The 22,971-nt window shown below is 34.6% G+C and overlaps 2 protein-coding genes across 5 annotated transcripts in view; both read left to right on the top strand.

The window, feature by feature from the left end:
• PBDC1 (polysaccharide biosynthesis domain containing 1) overlaps positions 1-22,971 on the top strand; it is a 101,588-nt gene that overhangs the window by 27,235 nt on the left and 51,382 nt on the right. Inside the window, exon 10 of one of the 4 annotated variants that reach the window (XR_013761006.1) lies at positions 6,910-7,097. The exons of the other annotated variants lie outside the window; for them this stretch is intronic. The gene's annotated coding sequence lies outside the window, so the exon portion shown is untranslated. Of the gene's footprint in view, positions 1-6,909; positions 7,098-22,971 lie in introns of those variants that run through there. 4 annotated transcript variants of the gene reach the window in all.
• On the top strand, positions 5,102-8,362 carry LOC306651115 (dual specificity mitogen-activated protein kinase kinase 2-like; the record flags this gene model as incomplete). Its single annotated transcript, XM_079123626.1, is given in 4 exon segments — positions 5,102-5,134; positions 7,056-7,512; positions 7,515-8,184; positions 8,186-8,362. Coding segments are annotated over 4 exon segments (1,311 nt in total). The 3' UTR covers positions 8,337-8,362.

The following is a 22,971-nucleotide window of genomic DNA, read 5'->3' as shown; positions in this document are numbered from 1 at the left end:
CAGTGCAGTAACTGCCAGGTAATTCCATTCTCATCACAAAATTCTTGGGAAAATATAATTTAAAACAAAACTTACTCCCATCCCAGAAATCCTCCACAAAAGGTGGAACAGAAAGAAATAATTTTATTTTTAAATAAGCATTAAACCAGAATGTGCTCGTGTCCCTGGCAATTCACTTGAAAGATTGCAGACAGAAAGAAAACTTACTTTTTTATAGCAAAGTGAATACAACCCATTATGTTCATGCTTTAAAAATAAAATTGCTAAGTTTATCTTATATTTATGACTGAAGGTAGAGGCCACAATTTAGAGTCAGGTTATAGCTAACATCAGGCCCATTTTCTGCCAGAAGACTAAGAGATAGGGCATAATTTTACAATTCAGAGTTGGCTGTCTGGTCCTTGTGAGATTTTTAAGATGTAAGCATTTGGTTTTGCAGTGGCTTATTTTCTGGAATTTCTCCATTTCCCACTTTTTAACTCCTATGGTTTCCTCAAGTTCTATTATTGCAGTTTTCTACTTGAATCATAGTTTACCTGCTACAAGGACTGGTGAGTACCCCAAAGCAAACAGCAAAACATCTCTTCAAATTTAAATTTCTTCCTGGTCACTTTGTTATTGACTCCCTTCTAGTTTCTGCTTGCTTTGGTAGCTCTCCAGTTCTCTTGGAGTTGTTTTAAATATATAGTTTATATAGAGTTTATAATTTTATCTGTGAGAGGGTCATACCTATACAAGCTACTCTGACATTACAGGAAACAGAATACTTTTCATTCTTTGTTGTATAATTTTATGAGATTATTTTGTGACTTTTCCTGATTACCGCCATTTACCAGTGACAAGTTCTGCTCCTTCTAATGTTGAAGTTTGAACACTAGAGAAGCACGCCAAGGCAAGCATATTAAGCAGGTTTTATTTAAAGGTAATAATACAGACTTCTCCGGGGTGGGAGAAGGGGGCCATGACTGATGTTCTAAAGTCCCAAGAAGTGAGGGCACCCTACATCTTTTATACATTAAGGTCTCTTTTGTTCTCCAGTTCTCTCCCCCCTTATCTCTCCTTCCTGCCTACAGTGACTAGGCCTGGTTTTTCAGGTGAGATGTAAAAAGTGAGATGGGACAGGGGGTGGGCCAAAGTGATTCAGCCAGGCAAGGGCCCGGGACATTAGGGACATTGATTAGCAGCTCCTTGCTTGCAGTCCTTGATAAGGGCAGGTAAATTTGGTAATCAATGAGCTCAGGAGATCCTTGACATTCCATTCTTCCAGGGGCAGTCTCCAATTTCCCATCCGGAGGCAGATGGCTTTCATGGCCTTCATTTCCTCGATTTGACCTAATCCCCTATTTCTCTACTAACTGCCTGTCCCCAATTCTGGCTTCATTACTATTTGTAAGACTATTTCCAATAGTTACTATTTTAACTATTTCCAATTGTTTCTTTTTATTAAAGACTATCCTATCATAAAAGACTATCCTGATGCAAGATCATGAATTTTTTTCTGAAATTTCCTTTAATTAATTTTAAATGCTGTAGTTGGAAATACAAAAGGTCTGAAAACTAAAACAAGGCAGCTAATTAAAAACATGAAACATAGAAGTATAGAACTCATGGGTCAAAGTGTGTACATAGTCAAATTCAGAAAACTCTAATATTGGTGATGGGTATATCATTTAGATCTTTAGTATAAAGGTTCAAACACAAAGCTCCTAAAAATAATGATAGGTATAGTAATTTGTTAAGATAAACATAATATGAAAATATGTAAATTATGACTCAAACATAAAAAAATGGATGAAGAAAGAGTAAAAGTGTAGTATTTGTATGTGATCAAAACTGTTCTTGACTCTTTTTTTTTTTTTTTTGGTGCTGGGGATTGAACCCAGGGTCTTGTGCATACAAGGCAAGCACTCTACCAACTGAGCTATATCTCCAGTCCTGTTCTTGGCTTTTAACAGTCTATTATAACAATAAGATACTTTTTGTAAAACTCATATTAACCACAAACCAAAATCTATAGTAGGTACACAATAGATAAAAAGTAAACTTTCAAAATGCATTGTACAGAAGATCACCTTATCACAAAGGAAAACAAAAAGGAGAGGAATGAAGTAGCAAAGGATGCATGAAACAACAGGAAAACAATCAGTGCAATAATAGTTGTAAGTCCTTATTGACAATTACCTTGAGTGTAAATGAATTAAGTTCTCCAGTTAAAAGACAGAGTGACTGAATGGGTTGAGAAAAAAGAGAGTCTCAACATAGACTTCCTACAGGAGACTCATTTTACCTTTAAGGACACACAAGAACTGAAAGTGAAGGAATGGAAAAAGATTCCATGCAAATTGGAACAATTTGCAATCAGGGGTAGTTATACTCACATCAGGTGTAAAAAGAGCCAGGCATAATTGTTACGCACCTGTAATCCCAGGAACTCAGGAGGCTGACGTAGGAGGATGCAAGTTTGAGGCCAGCCTTAGCAAATTAGGTTCTGTCTCAAAATTAAAAAAAAAAATAGTATGCTGATATTAGTTCTTTAGGATAAATACCAGGGAGTAGGATAGCTGGGTCATATGGTGATTCTATTCCTAGTCTTTTGAGGAATCTCCATACTGCTTTGCAGTGTGGTTGAACTAATTTGCAGTCCTACCATCAATGTGTAAGTGTACCTTCTTTGGAGTTTTACTCAGACATAAGAAAAAATTATGGCATTTGCTGGTAAATAGATGGAACTGGAGAACATCATACTAAGTGATATAAACCAGACTCAGAAAGTCAGGGGTTGAGTTTGTCATGTGGAAGGTAGATCAAAATAAGAAAAAAAAGGGAAGGGGAATCCCATGAAAATAGAGGGGAGATAATGGAATAGAAGAAGAGGATTGAGGGAAGAGAGGAGTGACAGGAAAAGGGAGAAAAGGCAGAATGAGATTGACCAAGTTATGCTATGTACATATATGAATATACCCCAGTGAATTTCACATAAGGTAAATCTGATTATAAAGTGGTAATGAAAGAAAACTGCAAATAAATGTACCAGTAGAGTAGAGGAAGGAGAACGGGAACAATGGGGAACAGGGAAAGGGGAAGTACTGGGGACTAAAGTGGAACAAATTATATTCCAAACATGTATGATTATGTCAAAGTTAACCCCAATATTATATATAACTATAATGCACTAATAAAAACTTTTTTCCTAAAAATTTTTTTAGTTGTAGATGGACACAGTACCTTTATTTCATTTATTTATTTTTATGTGTTGCTGAGGATTGAACCCAGTGCCTCATACATGCTAGGCAAGTACTTCACCACTGAGCTACAACTGCAACCCCACTAACAAGAACATTTTAAAAATAAAATAAATAAAAAAGCTGGGGTTTTAGCTCAGTGGTAAAATGCTCCTGAGTTCAATCCCTGGTACCAAAAATAAATAAATAAGTAATAATAAAAGAAAAAAGAAAGTGTAAAAAGATACAGAAAAGGTCATTATGTAGTGATAAAGGGGTCAATTTATATCCTTTTGAGGCTATAATAATTGTTAATATATATGCTTTCACATCAGTTTCTACATACATAAAGTATTACTAGATCTGAAGGGATAGAGTGTAATACAATAATAGAAAATATATATGATCTGTTAAGTATATATATGTAATGTTAGAATACATATTCTTCTCAAGCACATAGGACATTCTTCAGGATACATCATATGTTAGGACATAAAACAGGTCTTAATAAATTTAAAAGATTTAAATCATGTCAAATACCTTTTCCAACCACAGTGGTATAAAACTAGAAATATATGGAAATGAAACAACATGCTCATACACAACCAGTGTGTCAAGGAAGAAGTTAAAAGAGGAAAGTAAAAATATCTTGAGACAAATGAAAACGGCAACACAAAATACCAAAATTTATAGGATACAGCAAGAGCAGTTTAAAGAGAAGTTTATAGTAATAAAGACCTACATCAGAAAAAAATCTCAAATAAATAACCTAATGTTATACCTGAAAGAATTAGAAACCAAAGAAGAAACTAAGCCCAAAGTTAGTAGGAAGGAAATAATAAGAGGAAATAAACAAAATAGACTAGAAAAACAATAGAAAAGATCAATGTAAGTTAGAGTTGATTTTGGAAAAAAAATAAATTGATAAACAGATTAACTGAAAAAGATAACTCAAATACTTATCAAATGAAAGGGAAGACATTACAACTGATACCACAGAAATACAATGGGTCATAAGTCACTACTCTAAACAAGTATGTGCCAACTAATTGGATAACCTAGAAAAAGTGAATAAATTCCTGGAAAACATAAAACCTACCAAGACTCAATCATGAAGAAATAGAAAATCTGAACACATGTATAATGAGTGAGGAGACTGAAGCAGTTTTAAAAAACCTCTTACCAAAGAAAAGTATAAAACTTGATGGCTTTCTAACTGAATTTTACCAGACATTTAAAGAAGCACTAATACCAGACTGAAGTTGTGGCACATGCCTGTATAATCCCAGTGACTCAGGAGGCTGAAGCAGGAGGATCACAAGTTCAAAGCCAATCCAGGTAATTTAATGAGACCCTGTGTCAAAATAAAAAATAAAAGGGTATGTAGCTCAATGGTAGAGTACTTCTGGGTTCATTCCCCAGTACCAAAAATAATCAAAATAAAAAGCACTTATAATAATTCTTCTCAGTCTTTCAAAAAACTTCAAGGGAAAACTTATAAACTCATTTTACAAAGTCTGTGGCACCCTGATACCAAATCCAGACAAGGACACACAAGAAAAAGAAAAAGAAATTATAGACCAATATTTCTGATAAGCATGAATTCAACAATCTTCAACAAAATACTAGTAAATTGAACGCAACAGCAAATTAAAAGGATAATTTACCATGATCAAAATGGAATTTGTCCCTAAGATACAAGTTTTCAATTCTGCGAATATTTCAGTGAAATTTACACTGGTCCATTAAAACAGGTTGGAAATCAAAATCTCAAACTTATATTAATATTATAATTAATTTATCCTTCCTATTTTAATTATATATTATATAATAATGTAATTCTATATTTAAGTTTTTATATGCATTCCACATCTGGGATAATGGGGCAAAATGGTTTAAGTGAAATAAGCCAGGTACTGAAAGACAAATATTGTATATTATCACTCATTCGTCAAAGCTCAAAACGTTGATCTAAAAGTAGAGTAGAAAAGTTCTCACTGGAGGATAGGAAGGGTAGAGGGGAGGGAAGATAGAGGTTGATAAATTAGACTTAGAGCAGTAAATTATAGTGCTCTATAAAATATTCCGGTGACTGTAGTTTACAATAGTTTGTTATGTATTTCAAAATAATTAGAAGAGAGGAGTTCAAAAGTTGCCAACACAAAGATGATAAATATTTGAGGAGCTAGAAATGTTAATTACCCTGATTTGGTCATCATACATTGTATACCTATATTGAATTATATGTACCCCATAAACATGTAAAATGATTTAGTATCAGTATTTAAAGAAGTATTGTAGTCTTGCTTTTCACTGTTTCACTTCTTTAAACAGAGTCTGTGACCTTGCCTGAGAGAAATGTCTTATGTTAACCAGTGCTTCCACCTCCTGTTCAAGCTTTTCTTGTAGTTCTTTTATCTTCTGGATTTGATAGGAACTCAATGTTAATTTTTTTAAACATCATTGTAGCCCACATTTGTCATGGTTCTTGGAGTGTTAGGCTTTAATTCATTATCACCCATGGTTGACCCACTCAAAACGTGTATTAATCACCTAATGTCATATCATCTTAAAGCGCAAATAATGTATAATCAGGCCATAATTTGTGTGCCAGGAATGAAGAGAAATAAAGTGGAACTTTAAAGAAAAATAGAACTGCATTTCTTTCAATCTTGCCATTGTCATGTCCACTTTCACAGCAGGCTTGGTTTGTCTTGTGAGATTACAGTAGGGTGGATAATTCATTTTCTTAGCTTTTGTGGCAGAGGAATGGAACCTTTTGGAATACATAAGTGTTGGAGTATTACAAATTCACATTCATAATCTTTCTCTGTATAAATTATTGATGATTGTAAATGATTCTGGTGACTCCATTCTCATGAAATTTCTTAAATCTAATTTTTCAACAAATGAAGATTAGAATTAATTTGGCCTAAAATGCGTTTTTTGTAGATAAAATAATTGTCTCATCCTAATGACACAGTAAAAGAATGCCTTAACAGCAGAGTCTGAATATTTGGTTGCTTGGCAACAGCTGGAACATAGAGAGGGGTTAGGACTGAGGAGCAGAAAAGGGCTTAAGGAAGTGAAAAGGTGGGAGAGAGATGCATAAATTATCTTGCACTGAAGTTTGCCACACATTGTTTATAGATATGGGAGTAATTGTACATAGACCATGGTGGAGGGCCATGAGGTGGTCCCAGGATATGAATTCCTGCCCTGCAGGGCCCTCATACATGTTCTCAGCTTTTTCTGTTCTTACTAGTATTTGTCTATCAAGTAAGAATTTATGGGTGTTATGCACTGCTGTGGCAGGGCTGGAACATAGGACACTGAAGAATTGAGAATCCTTGAGCTGGGGATGTAGCTCAGTTGGTAGAGTGCTTGCTTTGCAAGCAAAAGGCCCTGGGTTCAAATCCCCAGCACCACAGAAAAAAAAAAAAAAAGAAAAAGAATTGAGAATCCTAAGGAGGCCCAAGTACAGACATGTCTAGTATTAATCTTGTTTTGAAAGTGACATCAGAAAATTGAAAGCATTTTCATCTATTTTTAAAAGGTATTTCAAACCACTGAATAACAAATATGGGGAAAGCAAAAATGTAATTGAACAGATATTTAACTAGAAATGTTCAGGTTATATTATTCATGTGTTCAATGTTCAGACTTAGTTTTATAAAATATCTTCCAGAATTGATAAATGAAAATCACTGAAGAGCTTTGTTTCAAATGGAAAAGTGCTTGGTGGCGGCGGCCCCCTCGCCTCAGCCCCGTCACTCTAGGTGCCCCCTGCCCAGGTCCCCCGCTCCGCCTGCCCCGCCGCCTGCACGGGCCTAGGCCGTGGCCACTGCCCCCCACTCGCATTGGCGCTGCCTGCCCGGGGCCCACCCCGTATGGGCCCTGGCTGAGGCTCCACCGCCGCTGGCCCGGAGGAAGCCGGAGCTGCCAGCGTTCACCATCAACCCCGCCATTGCCAAGGGCCCGTCCCCCACCAGCGAGGGCGCCTCCGAGGCAAACCAGGTGAACCTGCAGAAGAAACTGGAGGAGCTGGAGCTGGACAAGCAGCAGAAGACGCGACTGGAGGCCTTCCTCACCCAAAAGGCCAAAGCTGGCAAGCTCAAGGGCGATGACTTCGAGAGGCTCTCAGAGCTGGGAGCCGGCAATGGCAGCGTGGTCACCAAGGTCCAGCACAGGCTGTTGGGCCTCATCATGGCCAGAAAGCTGTTCCACCTGGAGATCAAACCAGCCATCCGGAACTGGATCATCCGTGAGCTCCAGGTCCTGCACGAGTGCAAATCCCATACGTTGTGGGTTTCTATGGGTCCTTCTACAGCGACGGGGCGATCAGCATCTGCATGGAGCACGTGGATGGTGGCTCCCTGGACCGGGTGTTAAAGGAAGCCAAGTGGATTCCTGAGGAGATCCTGGGGAAGGTCAGCATTGCAATTCTCCGGGGCCTGGTGTACCTTCGAGGAAAGCATCAGATCATGCACCAAGACGTGAAACCCTCCAATATCCTGGTCAACTCCAGAGGGGAGATCAAGCTGTGTGACTTCGGGGTAAGCGGGCAGCTCACTGACTCCACAGCCAACTCCTTCGTGGGAATGCCGTCCTATTTGTCTCCAGAGTGGTTGCAGGGCACACACTACTCGGTGCAGTCGGACGTCTGGAGCATTGGCCTGTCCCTGGTGGATCTGTCCATTGGAAGGTACCCCATCCCCCCGCCCGATGCCAAGGAGTTGGAGGCCATCTTTGGCAAGCCCGTGGTGGATGGTGCAGAAGGAGAGCACCACAGCATCTCACCCTGGCCTCGATCCCCTGGGCACCCCATCAGTGGTCACGGGATGGACAGCCGGCCAGCCATCACCATCTTCGAGCTGCTGGACTACATTGTCAATGAGCCACCTCCCAAGCTGCCCAGTGGTGTGTTCAACCCACGGTTCCAGGAGTTCGTGCACAAACGCCTCTAAAAACCCAGCAGAATGCGCAGATCTGATGATGCTCACGGGCCACGCCTTCATCAAACGCTCAGAGGCTGAAGAAGTGGATTTCGGTGGCTGGCTGTGTAGGACCCTGTGTCTGAACCAGCGTAGCACACCCATGCACACTGCCCTGTGATGGCCACCCTGCGTCTGGCCATCTGCCCACCCTTCGGCCCCTCCTGCCCTGGGAACATCTGTGTCCTCGTATCCCCTGGGTTGTCGCCTGGCCCGGGAGAGACACTGTTCCTGTCACCGTCTAGGAACCTGCTTACTTAGTTTTAAAACGAAACCAAAACAGGGAGAGGAAAAGAAAAGCAAAACAAAACAAAACAAAAACAACAACAACAAAAAAGTATATTTTGGCACCTTTGTGGAGGATCACAAAAAGCAAGTTTAATAAGATGGATAAGATGGCAGATAAAGATCAATGTTAAAAATTAATTGCATTTCGACATAATAGCAACATACAATTGAAAATCAATTTTAAAAACATTTACTATGACATTCAGAATATTTCAGACTTGAGAATGAATTAAAAATATAGCTCTTGGTCTTTACAATGAAAACTGCAATAATGATTGCAAAACAAGAAATTAAAGTAGACCTAAATAAATAGAGGACGCTTTGTTCATGTGTCAGAAGATGCAATATTGATTAAAATGTAAGTTTATACAATATACATATATTTGGTAGAATCCAAATAAAAGCCATAGAAGCTCTTTTGTAGATATTGGCAGGCTGATCCTAAAGCTGATATGGAAATGCAAAGGGATTGGAGTAGCAAAAAGAAGAAAAGCAAATTAAAGAATTTATACCACTTGATTTTAAGACTCATCTAAAAATATAGTAAATAAGATGATGGGGTATTGATATAATGATAGACATATAGATCAATGGAACAGAAAAGAGAACTGAGAATTAGATGCACATTTATATGGTCAGCCGAATTTTGAGAAGGTGCCAAAGCAACTCAATGGGGGAAATATTAGTCATTCAACACATGGTGATAAACAATTGGATACACACGTGCATGTATGCAGACCCACGCACAAGCACACACACACACACACACACACAAACACACACACACACATTTACACAGATGCATACATGCACAAATGAAACTCAATACAAGGCTGACTGGAAATGGCCAGATCATTTTTGGAAGGTGATGGAAATACTTTGTATCAGTTGGGCTTACATAACTGCATACCTATTTAAAAATTCATCACATTGTACACTTAAAATGGGTGAATATTCTATACAGTTATACCTTTAAAAGTTGAACAAAACATTTTTATATGCAAGAATTATATCAAAACAGATATAAAACTTTAAAAGTAAAACTCAAAAACTTAAATACCTAGAAAAATACATAGAAAATCTCAGTGACTTGAAGTTAAAGGTTTTTGTTGCTCTTATTTTTGGTACTTGGGATTCAACTCAGGGGTGCTTTATCACTGAACTACATCCTCAACCCTTTTTATTTTTTATTTTTGAGACTAGTCTTGCTGGGTTGCTGAGGGTATTGCTAAGCTTCTGAGGGTTTTGCTAAGTTGCTGAGGCTGGCCTCCAACTTGTGATCCTCTGCCTCAGCCTTCTGAGTTGCTGGAATTACAGGCATATGCCACTGTGTGTGGCAATAAAGGATTTTTAAATAGAACAAAAGACATAAATTTTTTGTTTTGCTTCTAAAAAAATGACAAAAATTGGAGTTCATCCAATTTAAAACCATTTACTCGTCAAATGAAACTACAATTAAAATTAAACTCACAGAAAAGAAGGGTAGAGCATATGAATTTTTACAAGTCACAAAACAGATCATTTAGGATTATTATTAACAGTATATGCCAACAAACTGGAAAATCTAGGAAAAGGGATATATTTCTGAACACATACAACCTATCAAAATTGAACTCTGAAATTATGGAAAACCTGAACAGCCCAATAATTCGTTCCTTGGATTTGTAGCCTATAAACTCTCTGTAGGTAGTAAATTGAACCATTTTTTCATATATTTTGTGTGTTTTTCTTGTCATTTTTAAGTTGAAAGGGTAAATTTTGCCTTTTTTAATCCAATAGGGCTGGAAGCCTATTACACTTTTATATTGCCCCCATAAAAGTTCCGTTAACAGTATAAAGAATACCATTTTTGCTAGCCAAACAATCATTAGAATATAGTATACTCAATTAATATCACCTAATATTCAATAAGTGCAAGGTATTAGTCTTGGAACTGATTCTTAGTAAGTTGATATAAATAATCTGCTTTAACAGATTATAGTCTAATAAGTAGGATGATATATATGCATAAATAATGATACAAATAGAATGGGTGTTGCAAGAGTAGAAAGTTTTTACTTCAAACCAAGGTTCAAAAAGGAAAGCTTAATATGACTGATTTGGGCAGTGATAAATAGAAAAATTTTGGAGTTTAAAAGGTTAAGAGTTGGTATACTTTGATATAATATTTTAATTTATTTGGAACTTATTCACTGCAAAGTAAATTGATAATTGTGGGTTTTCAGCCACAAGTCTTGAGTCTGTCTATGTTGCAATTACCAAGAAATGAATGAAGGTCCCTCTTGTTCCACATCCTCATTGGCATTTGCCGTTGTCAATGTTTTGGATTTTGGCTATTCTGATAGATATATAGTGGTGTCTCATAGTTTTAATTTATAACTCCCTTTTGACATGTGAGGTTGAGCACATTTTCATATGTGCACTTACCACCTTCACATTCTTTGGTGAGATGTTTGTATCTTTGCCCATTTTTCTTTTTATTTATTTTTTTATTTATTTGAGTACTGGGTATTGAACTCAGATGCCACTGAACTACATCCCAAGTCCTTTCTGGTTTTTATTTTAAGAGAGGGTCTTGCTAAGTTGCTTAGGGCCTTGCTAAGTTGCTGAGGCTGGCCTTGAACTTGCAATCTACATGCCTCAGCCTCTTGGGCCTCTGGGATTACAGGTGTGGACCGCTGCACTTGGTTCTTTACCCATTTTTAAATTGGAGTATTCATTTCTCCTTTTTACATTTAATGAGGTTTTAAAAATTGTTTTGGGGGGCCGTGCTTGCCTAGCATGTGTGAGGCACTGGGTTCAATCCTCAGCACCACATAAAAGTAAGTAAATAAAATAAAGGTACTGTGTCCATCTATAACTAAAAGCAATTTTTAAAAAAGAAAAATGAAAAAAAATGTTTTTGGATAAGATTATTTTATCAGATATCTTTTGCAAATATTTTGTCCTGTTCAGTAGTTTTTTCTCTCCTTCACTTGGCATTGTTTTTTGAACAGATGAACTATTTTATCTTAATGAAGTCTGTCTTATCAATTATTTCTTTCATGGTTTGTGCCTTTGGTATTATATTTCAAAGTTATTTTTGTGAAAGAGCTTTATAGTTTGATATAGTTCAACTTGCTTAGTTTTCCTTTTGTGCCTGTTCTTTTTATTTATTTTTTATTTTTTAATATTTTGGTACCAAGGACTGAACTCAGGGTCACATAACCACTGAAACACATCCCCAGCCCTTTTTTTAATTTTATTTAGGGACAGAGTCTCACTGAGTTGCTTAGTGCCTCACTAAGTTACTGAGGCTGACTTTGAACTCATGGTCCTCCTGCTTCAGCTTTCTGAGTTGCTGGGATTACAGGCGTGCACCACTGTTGCCTATGCTTTTGATGTTATAGCCAAAAAACCATTGCCAACACCAATGCCAAGGAGCTTTCCCCCGTTTTCTTCTGGAAGTTTCATGGCTTCAGTTCTTATATTTAAGTCTTATTCCATTTTGAATTGATTCTAGATTACATAAGACAAAGGTCCAATTATATGTATAGATATAATATGCATATACATATGTATATTTTGCATATGGAATTTTGACTACCAACACCATTTATTGGAGAAGTTTTCCTTTTTCCACTTTGTATTTTTGTCACTCTTGTCAAGATTAGTTGATCATGCATCTATGAGTTTGTTTTCTGGTTTTCTCTATTCTATTCCATTGGTTTATATGTGTACCATGGTGTTTTGATTCCTATGACTTTGTAATGTCATTTGAAATCAGGGACTGTGATGCTTCCAGCATTGTTCTTCCTCAAGATTGATTTGGATATTTGAGTTTTTTGTACTTCCAAATGATTTTTTTTTCCTATTTCTATGAAGAGTACCATTGGAATTATTTTTTTAAATTCAAGCTGAGGAAGTTCTCTATAGTTTATAGAGGTATTGGATTTTTTCAGATGCTGTTCTTGTATCTACTGATATGATAATGTGATCTTTCTCCTTTAACTTACTGATGTGATGAATTGCAATAATTAATTTTCAAATGTTAATGCAGTTTTGATTACCTGGAGTAAATCCCCACTTGGTTATGATACATAATATTTTTATACATTATTCAATCTAATTTACTAACCATTTTTAATTTTTATAAACATGAAGCAATATTGGTCTGTTGTTTACATTTGATGTCTTCATCTGGTTTGGGATTAAGGTAATGCTGGCCTTGATATGATTTTATCTTTATAAGAGCTTATAGAGAATTGGTATAATCTCTTCCTTAAATGTTAGATAGAATTTACTCCTAATTTTTCTGGTGCTTTCTGTTTTGGAATATTATTAATTATTGATTCAAGTTTTTAAAAGTAAATATAGGCCTATTTGGATTATCTATTTCCTTTTTGTGGAAGCTTTGAAGATTGTGTCTTTCAAGGAATTGTTCCATTGCATCTTGATCATCAAATTCATGGACATACATTTTTTCATCGTACTCTTTTATTATCCTTTTTATATATATTCTGGGTGAATGAGCTTGTGAGGAAATTTGTATTCTGCAGTTATTGCATGAAATATATGAATTATATCCAGTTGATTTATGGTGTTGTTGAGTTCAATTATATCCTTTCTGATTTTTGCCTGATACATCTATCCATTTCTGATAGAAAGGTGTGGAAATATCCTGCTATAGTAGTGGATTCATCTATTTCCCATGCATTTATCTCAGTTATTGCCTCATATGTTTTAATTTTCTATTCCCAGTCACATGTCCATTGATTATTATGTCTTCTTGGAGGACTGATCCCTTTAATGCTGTTCTTTTTCCCTGACAATTTCCCTTGCTCTAAAATCTGCTGTCTGAAACAGCTACTCCCACACTCTTTTAATTAAATTAGCATGGTATAACTTCCTCCATCCCTTTACTTTAATTCCTAGGTATTTTTATTTTTAAAGTGGGTTTTTTCCCAATGTGGTATTGGCATAAAAACAGATGCATGGGCCAATGGAATATAATAGAAAACCCAGAAATAATCCTATGCATACACATTTAGCTAATCTTTGACAAGGGTGCCAAGGACAGATTATTAGGAAAGGATAGTTCCTTTAATAAATGGTGCTAGGGAAACTGGGTATTTACAGGCAAAAAAAAAAAAAAAAAAAAAAAAAGAACCGGATCCCTTTGTTAAATGACTTATAAGAATTAATTAAGATGGATTAATGACAGAAATATAAAATATAGGGCTGGGGAGATAGCTCAGTCTGTAGAGTGCTTGCCTTGCAAGCACAAGGCCCTGGGTTTGATCCCCAGCACCGCGGAAAAAAAAAAAAAAAAAAGAAATATAAAATATAAAACCGTAAAATTCTTAGAAGAAGGTAAAGGGAAAAATCTCCTTTACACTGGTCTTCAAAATGATTTATTGGATATGACAGCAAAAGTTCAGGCAATAAAAAATTAGTAAGACATCATCAAACTAAAACTTCTGCATAGCAAAAAGGAGACAATAAAATAAAATAATAAAATGCAGCCTACAGAATGGGAGAAAATATTTGCAAACCATGTATTTTTTAATAGGTTAATATTTAAAATTATAAGAAACTCATAGAACTCAAGAGCAAAACTTTAAAAATATCTGATTTAAAAATAGGGCTGGGGTTGTGACTGGGGCTGGTATTGTGACTCAGTGGTAGAGCACTTGCCTAGCATGTGTGAGGCAGTGGGCTTGATTCTCAGCACCAAATATAAATAAATGATTAAAGTTCTATCAACATCTAAAAAATATTTAAAAACAATAAAAATAGGGATGGGACTTAAAAAGATACTTTTCCAAAGAAGATACATAGCTACCTATGTATCTATATACATATATAAATGTTACATGTCATTAGTTATGTGAAAATGTGCTCAATATTACTAATCATCAAGGGATGCAAATTGAAATCTCAATGAGATCATCTCACACATGTGAGGATGGCTGTTACAAAAAAGAAAGGAACAGAAAATTTTGGCAGGGGTGTTGAGAAAAGGAAATCCTTAAACACGTTTTTTGTTGAAAATGGATACAATATTTTTATTTATTTATTTTCTTGTGGTGCTGAGGATTGAACCCAGTGCCTCATATATGCTAGGCAAGTGCTGTACCACTGAGCCATAACCCAGACCCCCTTGAACACTCTTCCCCCACCCCGCCCCCTTGAACACTCTTAATGAAACTATTATAGTTATTATGGAAAGCAGTATGGACACTTCTTAATAGTTAAAAATAAAACTACCATATGATTCATAAGTCCACATCTGAGTATATATCCAAAGGAAGTGAAATCAGTATGTTGAGGAGCTATCTGTACCCTCATGTTCAATGCAGTATTACTTAGAATAGCCAAGATATGTTACTGACCTACATTTCTGCCTATGGATGAATGGCTAAAGAAAATATAATATGTACATTTATTTAGGTATAAAAATGAAGAAACTTCTATATTTAACAACATGGATGAATTTGGAGGGCATTATGCTAAGTGAAATAAGCCAGAGCAAGACAAATAATGTATCATTTTTTTATGTATGTAAAAAAACTCAAACTCATAGAAATAGATGGTAGAGTAGTGATTGTTGAGGGAAATGGGAGATATTGACTGAACGAAATAAATATTCAGTTATAAGATGAATATGCTTTGAATAATATACACTATGGTGAAAGTAGTTAATATTTTGTAGTATACTTGAAATTTGTTGAGAGAGTAGATCTTAAATGTTCTTAACAATAATGGAAAGATAATTATGTGACAAGATTGATGTGTTAACTTGATATAGTCATTTCACAATGTATAGGTATATCAAATTATCACATTATATACTTTTACACAATTTTGTCAACCATACCTCAGATCTAAAAAAGAAAAGAAACAAAAGTTTAGAAATCTAAAAGTAGGGCTGGGGAGATAGCTCAGTTGGTAGAGTGCTTGCCTCACAAGCACAAGGCCCTGGGTTCAAATCCCCAGCACCACAAAAAAAAAAAAAAAAGAAATCTAAAAGTAGTGGTAATAATAATAAGGTGGATTTTTATAGATAGCACGTGTCATAGTGCCTTGTTTTCTCATCCACTCTAACCATCTTTGTTTTTCAGTTGTTGTATTTATACTATTGGCATTTAAAGTGATTATTGGTATAATTGGATTAATAACTACCTTATTTATTACTGCTTTTTATTCATTGCCCCTGTCCCTTGTTCCCATTTTTGCCTTCTATCCATTTTCTACTTTTTGAATTTTAATTGAGTCTTTTATGTATTTCCCTTTTCTCTCCTTTCTTAGAATGTCAATTATACTCCTTTAAAACTTTTTCTTTGCTTGTACTAGAGTTTACAGTATACATTTACAGTTGATCTAAGTTCACTTTTAGATAGCATTCAGATAACACTATGCATAGTACTTCACCGATACTTGCAAACATCTTTTAATCACCAAGTTATCCTTTTTCTTTCCTTCATCCCTTCTATCATCAGTGTCATATATACCTATGGATAAGATATAATAATCATATACATTGTTTTTATTATTTTGAACCAAATTATGTTTGATCAATTAAGAATTAGACAAACAAAAATTTGTATTTTACCTTCACTTATTCTCTCTATAATGATCTTTTCCCCTCAATATAGATCCAAGTTCCTGATCTATATAATTTTCTTTCCCTCTGAAGAACTTCCTTTAACATTTCTTGCATGAGTGTTCTACTGGCAACAACTTCCCTAAATTTGTGCTTGTCTGAAGAAAGTCTATTTCTTCTTCACTTTTGAAGAATATTTCACAGTTATTAGAATCTAGGTTGGTGGGGTTTTTTTTCCTTTCAAACACTTTAAATATTTCTTAACACTTGTTTCTTGCTTGCATGGTTTCTGAGATGTTGGATATCTTTCTTATGATTGTTCCTGTGTAGACATGTAATTTTCTTTTCGCTTTGTTCTTTCAACATTTTTATATTTGATTTTATACAGTTGTATAGAACATGCTTAAGTATAGATTTTGAGGCATTTATCCTGCTTGGTGTTCTTTGACCTTCCTGAAGAGATGGTTTTGTGTCTTAACTGTTTTTGGAAATTCTCTGCTTATATTAACCATCTGTTCTGTATGTTCTTATTGCTTAAAATATTGCTTCTGTTCCTTTTTCTCTATGTTCTCCTAGTATTCCCATTACATATATACTACACCTTATATACTTGTCCCACAGTTCTTGGATATCATTTTCAACTTTTTAGCTTTTTTTGTTTTTGTTCTCCATTGTATAAGTTTTTATTGACCCATTCACATGCTCACAGATTCTTTCCTCAGCCACATCTAGTTTGCTGATGAGCCCATCCAAGTTCTTTATTTCAGTTAGTGTTTTTATCACTAACATTTTTTTTAATTTAAAAAAATTTGTTGAATATTTAGAAAATATGATTGTATATATTTATGGTGATGTATGTATACAATGTAGAATGATTGAGTGAAAACTAATTAGCATATTCATCACCTCTAGCACTGCCTTTTCATTCTTAGAGTATCCATCTCTGCTTGTATCAGCTTATATTAGCCATCTGTTCTGTATGGTCTGAACTATTTTTTCATTAGTTCCTTTTGCATATTAAACATCATTTTCAATTTGTAGTTTTATAATGCCAACATTCTTGGATTATCTGAATCTCTTACTGGTGTGCAGTCTGTCTCTTCAAACTGTTTTCTTTTTCTTTTAGTATGCCTCATAACTCTTTTTGGAGGAGTAACAGGATTCAACCCAGGGGTGTTACCATTGAGCTATATCACAATCCATTTTTGTGTGTGGTGCTGAGGATTGAACCCAGGACCTTGTGCATGCAAGGCAAGCACTCTACCAACTGAGCTATATTCCCAGCCTCTCACAATCCATTTTTTATAGTTACGTTTTATTTTGAAACAGGCTCTTGTTAAATTGCTTAGGGTCTCACTAAGTTGCTTGAGCCTGGCCTCGAACTTGTGATCCTCTTTCCTCAGCTTCCCAAGTTGCTGGGATTACAAGGAATGTGCCTCCATGCCTGGCTCATACCTTTTTCTGAAAGCTGAACATGATGTACTGTGTGAAATAAATAGGACTTTAGTGATGTGGCAGTAAAGATTATGGGGAGGGAAAGTATTCATTAGTCTTATGACTAGATCTTAAACTTTCAATGAGCTGCTTCTGCTCCTGAGCTGTGACCAGTGTTTGTCCGTGATTTTATTTTCTCCCTTTGAGACAATATGGTTGTAGTGGGCTGTAGTTGGGTATTTTCCTTCCAGTAGGTTGGTTAGGCTTTGATCAAATCACAGTAGGTTAGGCTCTGGTGTATTTTAAAATGTTTTTTCTCTACCCCTGATTTTAGCATGAGAGGTTTTTCCCCAGTCTTTACTATGAGAACTTTGTACAGTTTGAGGGGGTATAAATCTTACAAAAAATGTGGGCACTCCTTAAAACGGTGCCCACTGGAGCTTTTAATTCTCAGGCTCCTTTGCAATAAGCTGCTAGAATTTCAAGAAGTGCTAAAGAATATTTATTACACAGAAAAATATGGTATCATCAGGAACTTGGATCAATACACACATGCACGCAAAATGAAGAGCAGTGGAAATTGAATAAATCAAGCTAAAATAAAGTAAGTTTTCTCATTTTGAGTTACCTTAAAAGATTGGTTTAGGTTTCCCTGCTCCTATATTGGTTCTTATAGATATTTCTGTCTTGTTCCTGCACAAGTTTCTCCTGATATGTTTGAGTTCCAGTAAATTATACATCTTTCCATTTGCCTGTTTCTCCAGTTTTAGAGGCAGAGTTTGCACTGTGATTTCAATTCTCTGATAAATCCAATAAGAGTTGTTGATTTTCAGTTTGTTCAGTTTTTCACTTATTATGATGGAGTGACACTTTCCTTCTTATATGCTGAACTGACATCACAAATACTTCTATGTAGAAAATTTTGCCTTCATTGAGTTTTATTGTGTTCCTTTTTATCTGCTAGACAATGTTATTTCTTTTCTTGTTTTAAATGTCAGAATCTCCTAAAATTCAAATCTAAATGGGATATAATTTTATTTAAAATCAAAGTTCACAGTATTAACCTTTCAACTACATCATACCTTAAATCACCTCACTGTGCTCAATCACTGAGACTAAAGTATAAGTGCTTCTCTTTTACCTTACCAATTCATTTTTGATTTGGAATCTTAGTGAAAAAAAGTTGATGATGTTTAGATGTGGAATTATTATATTAATGTCTTAAACTTTAAATTAGAACATTGGAATTAAACTAGATTGTTGTGAACTTTTAGAATGTAACAAATTTATCTTTTTCAGGATAAAGGCAAATGTGTGTGCTTGTATGTTTACTGTTACATTTGTAGTTATGTGGCTTTTAAAAATGACATTTAGCTTCTTTCTGTTAGTAAATAAATAATTGTAAATTGGGAGGTTTTTTAAAAGAAACGTATTGAAAACAAATAAATTTGAACTCATCAAAGTCCAAAAACTTTGGACTCTGGAGAAATAATGGACATAAAACAATTTTTATTTTTTGATTTTTAGTTGAGATATGTCATATTACATCAAAAGGGCCTCGTGCGTAAAACACCAAACATCTATGCAATGCTAAATTAACCCATTTTTTCAATGGTATGACCCAAATGGTGAAAATTTTTTTTCAGGTAGTATTTTCTATATATAAAGTTATATCTAAATACAGTAGGAAAATAATATACATTTCTTATTTTAAATGTCAGGAATTTCTTAAAATTCAAATCTGGCTTTGTATTCTTAGCTCTAGGAATTGTTCAGTCTAATCCTTTTGAGTAGTACTTTCCCTGGCTTTGCATAATATTCTCACAAGTGTGCACTGATCAGTACCAAGCGGAATACTTGAAATTTACTGTAGATATTTTGATTTCTCTATCTGTATCTTTCTCCTTTACAACACTCTACCCTACAAATTCTATTTGGTTTGATTTCCTTGAACTCACAGCTTTCTCTAATAATTTATTCTCAAGTAATAAGAATAAAGTCATCTCTATCCTTTACTCCTATTTCATTTTCCCCTTTTTATATTGGCTAGAACCTCCAATAAAATGTTCAATAGAAATGGTGGAAGTATGCAATTTTACTCATTCCTAGTATCATATTACTTTATCATTAGCATGTTTTTGTAGCCATTTGTTGATGTCATTTATGACTTAAAGAGATTTCCACCAATATTTTAAGTGCTTTGATCATCAATGGATATTAAAAATTTCAAGTGTTGGAATTGGGGGTGTAGTTCAGTGGTTAGGGGACTTGCCTAGCATGTGTGAGGTACTGGGTTTGATCCCTCAGCACTACATAAAAATAAATAAACAAAATAAAGATATTGTGTTCATCTACAATAAAAACTTAAAAAATTTCAAGTGTATTTTCTAAATATGTTGATAATATCAAATTTTTCTAGTATTATTCTTTTTATAATTTTATTGTGATATTATTCACATACCATAACATTTACCCTGTTAAATTGTATAATTTGAAGCTTTTAAATATATTTAGTTTATTCAAAAAATTGTGCAACATTACCAGTTTAAATTTCTGGAATGTTTTTATCACCCTCAAAATAAACTCTGTACCTATTAACTCTCCATTTCTCTCTCACCCTACTCCCAGGCAATCGTTAACATATTTTTTTGTTTCTATGAATTTGTTTATACTAGATATGTCATATAAATGGAAATATACAAGATGGGACTTTTATATCTGGCTTCTTTCATTTAGTGCAATCATGTTAATATCCATCCATGTTTAGCATGTATCAGTACAATAATTTTAATGGTTGAATAATATTCTATTACATGATTATAGTATATTTTGTTTATCCATTGCTCAGTTGATGGACATTTTAGTTTTTTTTCACTTTCGACCATTATGAATACAACTGTTATGTACAATTAATGTATGAGTTTTTGTGTGAATATATGCTTACAGTTCTTTTGGTTACATACCTTGGAATGGAATCATGGCGTTATATGATAACTCTGTTTTTAACATCTTAAGGAATTGCCAAAATGTTTACCAAATAAACATCATTATTTTATATCCAGTGAGTACTTTATAAATTTTCCCATTTTTCCACATCCTTGACAATGATTGTTATTGTCTATCTTTTGTAATAGCCATCATTGTGGTTATAAAATGGTATCCAACTGTGGTTCTGATTTGCATTTCCCTAATAATTAATGATATTGAGTATATTTTCATATGATTATAAGTTATTTGTCTTCTCTGTAGAAATGACTATGTTCTTTGGCCATTATGTAGGTTGGGTTATCTTTTATTGTTGTGTTGTGAGGGTTCTTTATATATTCTATATACAACACCCTTATCTGGTATATGATTGCTGTTTTTTTCTTTCATTCTATAGTCTGATTGTACCTTCTAGATGATGTCCTTTGAAGCCCAAAAAATTACTTTTGATGAAACCCAATATATTTCCTTTTTCTTTTGTCACTTGTGTGTTTGATGTCGTATCTAATAAACTATTGTCTAATCCAGGACAAGAAAGATTTACTAATTTTTTTCTAAGAATTTTATGGTTTTATCTCATACATGTAAGTATATTATCCATTTGGACTTCAATTTTATATATGTGTAATATAGGGGTCCAAAATTTATTTGTTTTTTTTCAAAGTTATTTTTATACATGTTAATGTCCAATTGTACCAGCAGCATTTGTTGAAGAAACTAGTTTTTGTCCCATAGAATTGTTTTCTCACGTGATCAAAATTCAGTTGCACATAAACTTAATGGTTTATCTGTGGAATTTCAGTTCTATTCCATTGATTTATACCTCTGCTGATACCAATTCCACACTGACTTGATTACTGTAGATTTGTAGCAATCTTTGACATAAGGAAGTATGAGACTTCCTTTTGTTCTTTCTTGAGATTGTTTTGGCTATTCTGTGTTCCTAGAATTTCCATATTAATTTTTAACATATTAATCTCTTCTCCCCTCTGGCACTGTGTTTGTGATACAGATTGTGTTGAATTAGTAAATCAATTAGTATAATATTGTCATCTTAACAGTATTAAGCTTCCCAATCCATAAGCATGGTATATATCTTTCCATTTATTTGGTATTCTTTAATATCTTTTTTATGCATTATTATTATTATTTAGCTTTTAATTTTTTACAGACTGCATTTTGATTCTTTGTACACAAATGGGGTACATAATTTCGTTTCTATGGTTGTACACAATGTAGATTCATACCATTCGTGTAATCATATATGTACCTAGGGTAATGATGTCTGTCTCATTCCACCATTTTAAATATCCCCCTCCCTCTCATTTCCTTCTACATATTCTAAAGTTCCTCCATTATTCTCTCATTCCCCACCCCCACCCCCATTATATATCATTCTCCACTTATCAGGGAAACATTTGGCCTTTGGTTTTTTGGGCTTGGCTTATTTCACGTAGCATGATATTCTCCAATTCCATCCATTTATTTGCAAATGCCATAATATTATTCTTCTTTATGGCTGAATAGTATTCCATTGTGTATATATACCAGAGTTTCTTTATCCATTCATCTGTTGAAGGGCATCTAGGTTGGTTCCACAATCTAGCTATTGTGAACTGAGCTGCTATAAACATTGATGTGGCTGTGTTACTGTAGTTTGCTGATTTTAGGTCCTTTGGGTATAAACTGAGGAGTGGGATAACTGGGTCAAAACGTGGGTCCATTCCAAGTTTTCTTATGTCATTTTTAGTGCACAAGTCTTGGATTTTTTTCATTAAATTTGTTCCTGAATATTTCATTCTTTTAATGCCATTGTAATTGGAATTATTTTCCTAATTAAATTTTCACATTTATCATTGATTCTTGGCTATTAATCTTTCATTATCTATTTTATTGACTTTTAAAATTGGTTCTAACATATTTTTATAGGTTCTTTAGAATTTTCTGTATGCAAAATGATGGGGGCTTGAGATGTCTCAGTAGTAGAATGCTTGCCTAGCATTCTGACGCCCTGGGGTTGACCCCCAGCAAAACAAAAACTTATTATCTATGGATACATAGTTGTTCCCCCTTATCCATGGGGGGATACATCCCAAGACTCCCAGTGAATGCCTGGAACCATGGATAGTACCAAATTCTATACATACTATTTTTTCCTATAAAACATAATTTATAACTTAGGCACAATAAGAGATTAATCATGATTTAATAATAAAAGAACAATGATAATTCATCATAATAAAAGTTACATGAATAAGTCTCTTTCTCAAAATATCTTATTATACTCTATTCACCATTCTCTCCTTCCCGAAAAAATGTGAGATGATTTACTGCTTCAGCAGTGAGATGAAGTGAGGTGAATGGTGTAGACACTGTGATGTGGCATTAGCCTACTGTATAGGGGCTTTTGAACATAAGTACTCTAATACTGCAACAGTTGATCTGATAACTAAGATGGCTACTA

Source organism: Sciurus vulgaris (genome assembly GCF_902686455.1).
Source record: "Sciurus vulgaris genome assembly, chromosome: X".
Lineage (NCBI taxonomy): Eukaryota > Metazoa > Chordata > Mammalia > Rodentia > Sciuridae > Sciurus > Sciurus vulgaris.
Note: the sequence above shows the minus strand (reverse complement) of the source record. Positions and strands in the feature narration are given on the sequence as shown.